Here is a 12,926-nt window from a genome sequence, read left to right as displayed (position 1 = left end):
ATCTAATGGCCATCAGGGGGCGACTCCACTGGCCGCAAAAAGAAGTCCGATTGTATGGAAGTCTATGAGAAAATGACCCTACTTCTCTCTTGATTTATTACCTCAGTAAACCGTTTCCTAGTGAGTTTATGGTGTCAATTGCTAATTTCAAGTCTTCTTCAATACAGCATGATGTTAATTTTGTAAATTATGGCCCCGTTTAGAGCGAAATAGACGATAAAACAGCATATGCTTTAGGGCGTGGCTACGTTGTGATTGACAACGTTGCTTACGTAACGTAACCATCGCGTATAGGCGTGGCTACTGCTATTTCAGTGTGTTGTCAGTTCGTTGCTAAAGTTAATTGTAACATTGTGGTCGCCTAAAAACAGTCTCGTTCAGCGTTTTGCTGTAATAAAAGAACCATCAATGAGTCGTATGATCACTTTTTCCGGTGAGTACATTTTGTTTTAACGGTTTTTTACTGTGTTTCGCTAGCGAAAATTAGCATTAGCATTAGCATTAACATTGTTAACCATGGATTGTAAATGCACCGTGCTAACCAAGCTAGCAGCTAGCGCTATGGTCACCGCAACCCTCTCGTCCAAATATGGTCACTTCTGGCTCCAAAATTCAAACATGGTGACGGCCAAATCCAAGATGGCGATGGTCAAATCGCTATAATCAAGGCCTCAAAACGGTAGTTCGCAAACCAACGGGTGACGTCACTGTGACTACGTCCATATTTTTTATAGTATGGTTAGTTCAGTCAAATCTGAACACAGACATCAAACATTAACTGATATCATTCAGTGTGACTTACACTACCAGAAGATATCATTATCGCCGATGTCCAATAAACCTCCATAAACGCGCTTACAAATTATGGAAAAAGAGACTTCAGAACCTGCCTGAGAATCATCACATTATTAAGTTTTCTTCAGTATCACAGTAATCCAGTGATAGTTGTCTGTACATCCATGTTACACTGCAAACAGGAGCTACTGATTTGTTAATTTGGCACTTATAATCGCGTCAGTTAGCCAAAATGTGAAGGACTATCAGCTAAAAGCCGGGCTAACAACAAAACAGCAGCACCTACCTGTTGATGAGCTTTCATAGGGTCCTGCTGTCTTGATGCTTGTATTTTCTCTTTTTTGGGGGGTCATATTGGTTACCAAACAGGTCTACATAGTATATTGTTGTTAGCATGTTTCCATCTGTGTTAAAATCACCCTGCCTCCCCTAGGGAAGTAAATCCAGTCCGAATGGGGTTATGTTTCATTATGCTTCAGTAAACCTACTGGGACACTGTTAGAAAAGGTCTGCTGTCGTAATGACTGAACATGGATTTACTAGTAAACCAAACTCACCTAAAGCAGTCTAATGCAAAACTGCTCATGTAAATGACGGCATGAAACTGAAGTTGAGTGAGTGCACAGCAGAACACACATGGTTGCTACTTTATCAGACACCCAGAAATCAACTAGCCTGCTCAAACACAGCTTTCTTTTACAGATATTCACCAAGTGAGCACAAAAGGGGTTTTAAAACACAGTGCTCCTCTAAAACACACTGCCACAACATCAGGAAATGACATAGGGCCGTCTTAGTTGATGTACTTTAGTGGTGCAGATTCCTAAACAAATGTGCAATTTATCAAAATCCATAAAACATATTGATGCACAGTGAAACTCTGCATTGTTGATAATCCAGACTTCTCTTGCAGAACAGCTTATCATTACTAAACAAGATCCAAATTTACTTACCACACCAGAGGATCATGACATGTTATGGACTTGAATATTAAATTACATTATATTAGGCTAAATGTATTTAATTTTAATTTCATTCATGTTTCCCTTCACTGTCCTCTCGATCCTTGCTTATATTTGAATGACTGGTGACATTTTATCCTTAAAAAAAAAAAGACAAAAATCAACACACTCGCAACAAGGTTTTTAAAAAAGCATTGTTTATCACGGTTGATACTTAAAACTGATCAGTACCCATGACATAGCACAATACAAAGTCATGAAAAAAAAATTAAACATTAAAATAGGTATTGCATCTTCCAAAAGCTAATTTTCCATTCATAAATACTTGTTGCGATTTCAGTTCACTGCAGTTTCTTACAACAGAATCACAGAGGGGTTTTTTTCCTAAATAGCCAGAAATAATTTCTAAAAATCGATGAGCATGATGTGACACAAAAAATAACAATCAGCAGACATTCTGTGGTTGTGAGAACCTTTTTTTTTTTTTTTTTTTTTTTTTTTTTCTTGTACAGTACAACATCGAAGGCCAAGAGTTCTCCGTAGATGAGGAGTGGTGGCAGCCCACGGGGGGGGATGCGTTGACACTAGTGAGGTCACTGTCCAACTGCAGTCATGTGACCTTTGAAATGTGCCGAGGCCCAACACAGACGGTGAAATGGGTAAGACGATGTCCATGATTTTCTGTTCCACTGCACCGAGTCCTGTGCTGAAAAGAGAGGATATAACATCAAAACAAAGTGTTTGATTAATTTAAGTTTTAAATCTGGCTTCCACTAACAAGTTTGAACATTCAGCTATAATCTTATCAAGTGACTCAAAATGTCAATATTCTTTCGCTTTCAAAGAAAATTTAATTAAATTTTAGCAGTCTGGAATACATCCTTGGAATTACATGACCAATGAAAAGCCACTGAACTGGCTGGGTTTGTCAGAAAACTAATCCTTATATAAGAGCCTGATCAATGACTTAGCCGGGCCAATATATCAACCAATATTAGCTTATCATCAGCATATATATCTGTAATAGCAAATGTCAGTGCAGACACGTCAAATATGTGTTTAAGTCATTTAAACTCACAGAGAGGCCTGTAAAACTATAAAATCAGCACATCAGTCACAATTCTGTACCAAGCAAATTTTAGGGATCCTCTGCAAAAACATTTATGTGTTTATATTAAAAATGAATATCAGCCAATAAATAATACAGTATTAGTTTTCTTTTTAACATATCAGTATCAGCTTCAAAAATCCAGCATTGATTTGGCTCTAATCTTGTGGTTTTTGACAGTGACAGTATAAAGTTGCTGCACCAGTGAGCATAATGTCACTGCCAGGACTCAGAATGATTACACCAGAGAGAATGAACAGCAAGGTGGTCATTAACATGAAATTGGACAGAACATGTGATTCAAGACTCAGATGAGAAGCATTCTTTGTTCTTTTGTACTTTATTATATTCCACTGTGACTGTGACTTTACGGAAAGAGCAACAGCAGGAAAATAGTCTTTTAGTTTTTTGTTTTGTTTTTTTTTGTTTCTGAATTGAGCCCCTCATAAATCCATGAAACATCATAGACAATAAGACTTTTCACTGCATGGAGAAAAGATGTAATGACTATCTCATTATTATTCACACCTTTTACAAACTTTTTCATGAGCTGTTGCCTAAACTTGCAGTATGTTCCCTGCATGCTGCTCATGTGTGAATCTGAATGTTTGTACCTGTGTGTTGTGGTGATGGCACTCCTGCTTCTCCTAACTGGGGTGGGGTTTCTCTGCAGACTTCTGGATCTGTAGGGAGATCAGAGGTTACAGTATCTGCTCTCAGGATGACAGGCCGAGGAACACCATAATATGCAACTTTAATCACCAAGAAGATGCTCACAGTCAGCTGACTCACTGACTTGTAAATAGTATTTGTTCCCACTTTATTCGATGAACAAAGAGGCTGACTGTGCTGATAAAAAAAGGTGTTATTAGCAAATAAAAAGCAGACACTCTACGGAAGCTCGAACATGATAATGGAGTGTGTTTCTACAGAATGCAGAAAGTGAGTGCAGTTTTTGGAAGTACCAGAAGAGGGCAGAAGTGCTCTTTAGCCAACATCAGGCTCTTAAATCGAAAGACAGGACAAGACAAAACCACGAGACTAAACAAAATAACCACTAAAGACCAAAAAAACAAGAACACAATCATGAACTAAGACCAAAAAACAACAACAGGCTGCGTTAGATGGCAAGAAAATCAAGAAGAGATGAGTAACTGAGCAGATGGAAATCTGTAATGTGACCTTCCACTGAGCTGCACATGGTTTAACTCAGACACTAGAAAAAGGCTGAATTTGAAGAAAAGAAAAAGCTCAACAACAGGCAGAAATGTTACTGTACCTGTGATTGTTCTTTTAGGAAATCTGGTAGCTGAAATTCACCTTTAAAGACCTGGAAAAACAAAGGACCAGGTTTAGAGGTTTAGAGCTCCACAACTTGAGAGAAAGAATGAGAGAAAGGACCTGTAGCAACCTGATAAATGAGATTAGGGCAGCATTTTATATCCAGATATAAAATAAGATGATTATCACTATTTCACAATAAATCCAAGCTGAGCTGACAGATGAAATCCACCTCAGTGTGGGTCTGATGTTGTGACGCCACATCGTGCGAGGTGAACGTAGAGAGGTTGCTGGACGCATGCCAGGAATTTCACACTCAGGCTCCTGGTGTCATATGGTTTCCCTGAGGGGTGGGGCACCAGACTGAGAGGTGAAAAGAGACATAGGGAGTGGGGGTGGACTGCTGACAGAGAGCCAGCAGGAGGCTGACTGAGTGAATGACTGAGAGGGGGAAAAAAAAAAAGTCCCATCAAAGAGAGTGGAGGGGAGGGGGAGCGAGGGTCAATATCCTATAGGACATACCCAGGTGTCCACTGAGCAGGGAGAAAATGTACTCATGTGTGTTGGAAGTGTCTTTCCAGGAAAAGAAGCTTTCCCTCTCTTGCGGGCTCCTGGATCCCTCGATGTTATGATTAGCATGCCTTTTATTTCCACAGACCCCTACAATATCTACACAGGAAGTCAAACTCCCTCATGCTGAAGGACAACAGTTGTGCAGCACAGAGTGCTTCTGTTAGCCAGAGATAAAGAAGAATGTGGAGGAAAGGTTGTGCATCGAGCTGATGGAGAGAAGCTGAATATCAGAGGAAGTAAACAGATAGAGACAGGAAACAGCAGCAGTGTTGTGTTGAGATGAGTTATACATCAGGGGGCAGCAGTGAGACAGAAAATGTTAACTGTTGAGCTACTACACAATCTAAAAAAAATCTCTTCTATGGTTCTCATCATTACTACTACATTACATTTTCCACTGCATATCTCATCCTATCATATATATTCCTTTCTTAATGATTAGTTTGCTATAATTGGTTTATCTTTCATTTGAGTATAATATGTGGTGCAGTAATGAAGTATAATGTAGGCTATGTAGGCAGAGCATAGAGCAAGGTTTCTGACTTTTTGTTGTTGTTGTTGTTGCTTTTTGGTCCCTTTCCAAAAATCTAAAACAAATGAATTGTGAGAAATAGATTGTATTTAACTGTAATCATTAGCATACCTGGCTGACTAGCTTATTTTCGACAGTAGTAACCTGCATTAATACCAAGGCCAAAGAGCTCATCATCGGCTAACTACAGAATTTTGTGGGGTCACATGTTACATTAGAAAAAGCTGCGTTCAGCACTGACACATTCACTGTGAGGTAGCTGAGATGTGACTATATGCTAGGCTAACGTTAGCAGCTCTGCCCTGCTCTTAAATACTCAAGCAACCCCAAACTCCTCATCCTCAAAGTCTTTTCTCTTGTTAGAAGTGGAACATACTAACAACTGAACATACATCTAACCTGTAAATTGCTGTGGTCTTTATAGTAAGCATCTGAACAGGGTTAATATTGCAGCAAAACAGTGCTTTTGTCTACTTCTGTCTGACATCAAGGACCCATTGTTCCAAAAATGACTACATTTTTGATGGTAAATCTGCCACTGTTATCTAAGGCTGCAACAAACAATTATTTTCATTATTGATTAATCTGTACATTATTTTCTGGGTTAAGCGATTAGTTGTTTGGTCTGTAAAATTTCAGAAAATGGTGAAAAATATCAATCGCTGCAGCCCAAGGTGCAACCTAAAATGTCCTCATTCGGTTTACCATCACTGTTATAATGACTATGATTACACAGTGTATGTGTGTTACTATTTTATGTAGATTATGATGAATTGTTCCTGTCTTGTACTGCAACATCAGCAGACTCATCAGCTAAGGTTAAAGAAAGTTCAGCATTATATTTGTAAAGAGGAAAATGTAGGAATTAAAATTCGTTGGAGACAGGGTGAGACATGTCATCTGGGGGTCAGTTGGGGAGGATGGATCCTGGATAGAACTGAAAGCAGACATGACGTTATCTATACGTCTGTATTTGATAGATTAAGAAAAGAACTGTAACACCCACTTAAGGTGTATAAAACTCTGTTACAAGCGCTCCACTGGGAGCCTTTTTCTTCTTAACCTCATACTGTGTGTTGCATTGCGAAACGCTCCTTCTTGTACAAGAAAATCAATTCTGTTAAATTTTGATACTTCAGCTCCGATCTCTATTGTTTAATGGTCATTACGACGAAATTCTCTAAACAATCACAGACTAACAAAACCAGAAAATATTCACATTTAAGAAATGGAACCAGAGAATTTTGGCATTTTTTGTTAAAAAAGAATTACCCAAAATGATTAATTGATTATCAAAATAGTTGCAGTCGTTTGGCTATTTGACTATTTTTTTATTATAATGTCAATTGACAGTCGTAGCAACAGTAACTAAGGGGGGGTGGATGTCTTTGCCAATGAAGCGAATTTGAAATTTGACTGCTAAATACAGAAGGACATGACCATCTCTGACCTGCTAATTTATTCATCCTGGCATTACAGTGTACTTCGGTTCACTGAGATGATACAAAACCTACTGTATGCACTATCTGATATAATCTGGAATGAACTCTGTGTCATAGTGATGACGCAGGTTTCTGCAGAAACCTCCTCCTAAGCTTTTCATGGAACTAAATAGACTAAACAAGTCCATGGAAGCTTCCAGTATGAAGTGCATGTCGTCTCTCTCTTCTCCCTCAACACTTCACTATCTTGATGAGATGTCTATCTTGTTACGGTATCTAGCTTGAGGTAAAGAAGCCACCGCAGGCTTTTATAAAACACATGCCAACAGAAGACATTCACTATATCAAATAGATTTACAGTCAGAAAACGGGTTTAGTTTTGTGGTTTCTTAATGTTTCTTACTACTGAGAAAAAGAGGGTCAAAGGTAAAATGAAAATACAGAAAGTTCAATGTAATTATTATTTTCAACTCTAAGTTACACAGTCCAGCTTTGAATGTTTCATTTCATTCTTTTGTGTGCAGAAACGGTTCCCATAATACCACTAATAGACAAAACTTACTTTTATGAGGTAATCAATGAGAATCTTTCATTTAAACGTGTGCTGGACCTCCACAGGGAGGAGATGGCCAAAAGTCCGTCCCCCCCCCCAGCCCCCCCGCGTGCCTTCATGCATGCTTGCGTGTTTGCCTGAAGTCGACGCAGGGCCAGAAACTGAACGTAATCTGAACTTATTTCCAACACCAGAGACAGAGAGGCGAGCGCATGTTTCTGATTTCCTCCTGGGTGCCATTTTGCAGCTTTCCTCTGCATACAGAGGCTCTGGGCCAGACTGCTCTGAGCTTGTCCAAACCTTCTGCTCACACTAAACAGCACAGCACACAGAAGAAGTGGAGCAAATGCTTTCTGGTCGTACACTAGGTCACACGCTCAGGGTAATAATTAGGAAATGTACAAAAGAGGTTCTGCTGCCTGCTTTGCATGCTACAGATCAATCTGTCCTGAGAAGACACACAGAGAGGAAGGGAGAGATGCATTCCTAACATGATGGGATCACTGCAGTAACATGAAGCCAGCCTTTGTCCAGCAGACTCTGGCCTCAAGGTCTACTACCTCTGAAGGATCTGTTGAAATGCTCATGAGAGGAGAAATATTCATATGGTGGAAGATTTACAGCCTTGTCTACTGAGACAGGAAAAATACAGCTCTGCTTGATGACAGGGACCTCTGACTACCAATCAGCTGACTGACAGAAACGCTGCCTTCCTCTCATTTTCCCAAAGTTAAACAGCCAACTGGCCTCTTTTAAAATAACGTGAAGGCATCTCCAAGTGGCATATTGCTGCTCATTAGACTATTTCCTTGAATTAGTGATTTGGTTTCTAGTTAAAACCACAGGAAGTCAGCACTTCTGGTCTACTATAACTGCATGCATTTTATTTTTTTAATTACTGATACAATGACATGTTGAGCTTGATGCTCTGACTCTAGAAGAGTTCAAATTTATTGGGTAACACTTTAAGTTTGGCATTTACAACTTATAAGCAGTATATAAACAGTTAAATGGTTTATAAAACACTATAGTGTAGTTATAAGCAGATATGAGTTTTTATTTATGTATTTGTCAACAACTATAACTCTTCCTGTGGGCACCCACAAGTGGAAGTTGGTGTATAAACAGATAATGAATAACAACATAGTAAAACACAGCTGTAAAAATATCAAATCTGTCTTCACTTATACTTGTTGGCAAATACTGTACATTTATAAATACTTATACTATATACTAATATCCTTATGTCTGCCTATACCTTCATCATATAAGTAAAGTGTTAGTATTTCTTGGCACTATAATCTCTGCTGACCTTAAATGGGAAAGTAATTAAATTTGCCTGATCAGAGATTATAATTTCTTGAGGAAGTTTTACACATCTATTGTAGAAAGTGTGCTAATGTTCTCAGTCACAGTTTGGTTCAGTTGTCTGACTACTGCAGAAACAAATACATCTGATAAAATAATCAAGAATTCATCTAAAATAATTGACCCTCCCACTCAATTTATAAAGTCCGGCTTCACCAAAAGGCTCTGATCACAGTTAGAGATGATTCTCACCAGCAGCTCCTCTCTTTGAGGAAATGCTCTCTGGAGTTACTGATAGCGCTGTTTTAAAATAAATACATTCCCTGAGGCTATTTGGCTGTTGAACATCAAATCTTTGGTATTTTAAGGTACATTTTGTACAATTTAGCTCATTGTTTTCTTTGTAATTATTATTTTCATATTTCTATATGCGTAGATTATTTGATTCTTGAATTATAAACGTTCAGCTCTTGAAGGTGTGTGTTGTCTTATCTTTCATTGTGAAAAATGTTTAATTTTATTAAGTAGTTTTTAGGAACTGGCCGTGGTGAGCAACATTAAACAACATTTTAATACTGTCAATACTGTCAATCAGCTAAACTCTACTAAAATGTACTCAGTAAACTACAGTAAGATCCAGTCTAAAGCTCTGGAAGAAGAAAATACCTTTTGAAAACTCAATTTAAAAAAAAAAAAAAAAAATTCAAGTAGTCTAAAATTTCAGAAAACAGTGAAAATTGTCCATCAAAATGTTTTCAAATTGCTTGGTTTGTCAAAAAAAAAAAAAAAAAGATTAAAAATTATAATAAAACAAGGGAATCAGCACATCTTTATATTGGGGAAGCTGGAACCAGTGAATCTTAAATGATTGATCAGTGTCGAATCTATGGTCAACAAATTTTCTGTTAATCTACTTTTAGATTAATTGACTAATTTTCTTAGCACTACTAAACAGGTCACATTTTTTGGCATCCACTCAGGACTTTAACTTGTTTTTTTCCCCATTGCATTTATAGCCCTTCATGTCTCCTTCATAATACTCCTTGAAAGACATATGACTCCAAACTGCATCACATTTTTTCCAGAAAACCCACAATAAAATCAGGCATTTTGGCCGCAACAAACACAAACAATATTCCAATCCTAACCCCAACTCTAGCCACTTAAGTATAAGGATCAAACATTCACAAGAATCCTCTGTAGGTGAGCAGGGACCCTGGAAACCTGCCACAGCATGCCTCAGCAGAGCCAGGCAGGGCCCAGATGGGGAGGGACCTGCACAGTGGGGTCAGCCAAGGTGCCTGCTGGTACAAGCAGCAGGTCAGTCCGGTGTGGTGGTGCCAAACTAAACCGCTGCATTGGTTTAGCCTCAGTATTATGGCTGGAGCTCCCTCTGACTTAGCCCTGGTCCCGGGGGGTTAAATGTGGTTAACAGCCCAGTGTGTTTGAAAAGCTGCCGATGTCGAGCCACGACCGGCAGGGGAGAATGTTTCAGCTGCACACCTGTTTACTTCTAACATCTCAGGGTGGAAACTTTCCAGCGATATTTGTTACCTCAAACAAGACGCTTTTGTAACAACTACACACTGAAACTGTTCAGCAGACTGGGTGTGTATCTGTGCTCTGCTGTTTGTGTAGAAGCAGGGTTACAGTATCAGGGTGGTGCCACACTTAAAAAAAAACAAAACTCATCATCTCAGATTCAATATAAATTTGATGATAAAGTCATCACGTTGTACCTATTGAAAACATCGACGTGTAGATTTTTTGAGAGGAAAGGAAACCTCACATGACACTAAAATGATTTCCAGCTCCTAATCTCCTTGTGGCAGATTTTTCACACACACACACACACACACACACACACACACACACACACACACACACACACACACACACACCTCAAATCAGGTCTAGGGTATCAAACTTTACTTATTCTTTGATCATACACTGTAGTATCTGATTTAAATTAAAAATCTTGTGTGGCTGCTTGTTTTTAGACAACAATTAACATCAGAACTTTGACTTATTTTGCTAAGTACAGAAGGTTTTGTAGAAAAACATGTTAATAAATGGGATGAAGTAAAGTGGAAAAAAAGGATCCCTATAGTAATCCTTGTGTAAAGTGGGTGTGATAGATTGTCTGTTTTGGAAAGTTGATTCCGCCTGGTTTGATGATGCAAAACAAATCCAAAAGTACTTTGTTTTGTGTGCACTGCAACCTCGTCTGTGCAACTACTGGCCTTGGTAAGTTCAGCAACATGCTACAAGATACATCAGAAAGTCATGAGTAAAATATCTGGAATTGTAGATTAAAAGGAGAATATTCTTCACTCCTGAGTGGATCTTGGGAATACAAACACAGCTGAAGTCGTGATCTGATCTAAAAGAGTAAGATGCGTCCATCATTAAACACTTCATGTGAGGTCTTCATTAATAAATCTTTTAGCCACTTTAGCCTCTTCTTTCCATGTTTGTCTAGCTGATGGTTTCATGAATATGACTCTTTGGTTCTTGAGGTCTCTGAAGAGCCAAAGAGTGCCATGATGGCCGAGCACTGATGATGGCCCTGGATCAATATGATATGATTAGCTGGCACATCATTAACTGTCCTTGCATCAATAGGAAGGAAAAGGTCCAGCCACAGACCCAAAGCACAACACAAGGAACTCTACAGACCTTTGTTTCTCATCTCTCCACTAACTCATCTTATTAATGTTACTGTGGAGAAACTGAGAACTTATTGATCCCAATATCCATTTCTCACCAGGGATCAGAACAACTGCAAAGCCACTTAAAAGCTATTGATTGCGGCTTCAAGAGCCAGGCCTGACGAGCCTCATTTACAGCGAGCTGGAAACAACCTCTACCGACCAACAGTCAGAGATGAAGCCTAGACTAAGAGCAGAGGTCCAAGGTGTTGTCAGTTTAACAGTCATTAATGTAGATGTCAATGCAAGATGTATGAGGATGTTCCAGTTCAGTTGAGTGTACATGCAATTTCTTCTTCTGTTATTTTATTAGCCTCAGACCTGTGATCTAAAACTGAGACCTGTGCCCACATCTGTAAGAGCCGACCACAATGAACCTGACTGGTACTGACTAATTTGAGACCTGAACCCAACCCAAGACCAGAGGCGGCTGTATGTTTGCTTCATGTCATTAGTCAGTGGCTTTTAGCTTGCTGGGCTAATTCAACATATTGGGTAGTCTGTCCCTTTCCCTCTTACTACCGGACATTAACATATCTACTTGCAACACATGACATCTGTGGACGTATACTATTGGCGCAGTCTGATAGAGAAAATGTAAAAGAGAGAAGTTTAATTATTTACATTTGAAAACAGACAAAACCTAAATCAGGCTCTAGCCTGTAGCTAGGACAGAACAATTGTTTATATATTTAATGCACAAAGACCGACTGCATTTATTTCATATCACAAACGTTGCAGTTTTAATTCTAACTTACATAATAGTGTGAACTGTTACATGCATATTTACTCAGCTATAGCAAAATCATTGTAATTACTGTCAGTTGGATTACATACACTGGTGTATATATATATAACCATATTAATATTGTTTAGTAGGGGTGTAATGGTACGTGTATTCATGAACCGTTCGGTACAGGATGTTTGATCTGCTCTGTGATCCAAACAATTACTGTCAAAATAGTTTAATAATCCACTTACTCCGATGTTTACTCCGGAACGTTTTGGCAGTGCATCATTTCGCTGTAGCCAGAGTCAGCACACTTAACAGTCACTTCTTCTATCAGTGTCACATGGGATCAGCGGCAAGTCCTGAGTCTATTCACTCCAAAGAGAGGAGTGAACGTGAGCACAGATTATTGCAGATTCTTTCAACCCATAGTCACAGAAGTAAACCACGCCCACTTAGGAGACAGGAAGTGTATACCATTTCATATGATTGGCACAGCTTGTAATGCATCATCTTTTGTTATAAAGCATCTTTGCTGTAGCATGTTCATGGATGTATGCCAGCCAGCTTAGCTAAAGTAGCCTGGTTATCATGGTTACCCATGCTCATGTAGTGTTGCTGCTGTCATTATTATTAAAATATGCGCTGTTATCCCTGTGTTTAATAAACAATATTGCGTCTCCCTGTCCCTCTCCCCTCTCTGTGACTGTCACCTTTGAGTGAAGCCGTTCAGAATGTCAGCAGGTGTCCTGGCTCCTTGCAGGAAACACTTTTTTTTTTTTCTCTCCACTGCAGCACAACTAAACTGTTTCAGTAATGTTAATAGTTTTGGCCAATGAGCCATTGTTGGATGTTTATATTTTTCAAAATAAAAGGACTGAAATATTATTTTCTTCCTTTCTTTTTTTCTGCTGTTCCGAAATCATACCAA

The 12,926-nt window shown here is 38.9% G+C and overlaps 1 protein-coding gene and 1 long non-coding RNA gene across 6 annotated transcripts in view; one reads left to right on the top strand and one right to left on the bottom strand.

Moving 5' to 3' along the window:
* The first annotated feature begins 224 nt into the window (after positions 1 to 224).
* On the top strand, positions 225 to 12,675 carry LOC121898414. Of its 2 annotated transcripts, XR_006096455.1 has the most exons (4): positions 225 to 433; positions 2,270 to 2,416; positions 4,803 to 4,955; positions 11,325 to 12,675. It is a non-coding gene; the product is annotated as an uncharacterized LOC121898414 (long non-coding RNA). The 2 variants fall into 2 exon arrangements; XR_006096454.1 differs by lacking the exon at positions 4,803 to 4,955 and having other exon boundaries at positions 279 to 433.
* tpst1 (tyrosylprotein sulfotransferase 1) overlaps positions 1,934 to 12,926 on the bottom strand; it is a 35,063-nt gene continuing 24,070 nt past the window's right edge. The window contains exons 3-5 of one of the 4 annotated variants that reach the window (XM_042413459.1): positions 4,145 to 4,195; positions 3,480 to 3,548; positions 1,934 to 2,463 (exon numbers count right to left, since the gene is read on the bottom strand). In XM_042413459.1, the coding sequence (XP_042269393.1) occupies positions 3,513 to 3,548; positions 4,145 to 4,195 (87 nt within the window). In that variant the 3' untranslated portion in view covers positions 1,934 to 2,463; positions 3,480 to 3,512. The remainder of the gene's footprint in view (positions 2,464 to 3,479; positions 3,549 to 4,144; positions 4,196 to 12,926) is intronic. The other 3 variants (XM_042413458.1, XM_042413460.1, XM_042413461.1) reach the window with 3 other exon arrangements.

The sequence above is a fragment of the Thunnus maccoyii genome, chromosome 6, assembly GCF_910596095.1.
Source record: "Thunnus maccoyii chromosome 6, fThuMac1.1, whole genome shotgun sequence".
NCBI lineage: Eukaryota > Metazoa > Chordata > Actinopteri > Scombriformes > Scombridae > Thunnus > Thunnus maccoyii.
Note: the sequence above shows the minus strand (reverse complement) of the source record. Positions and strands in the feature narration are given on the sequence as shown.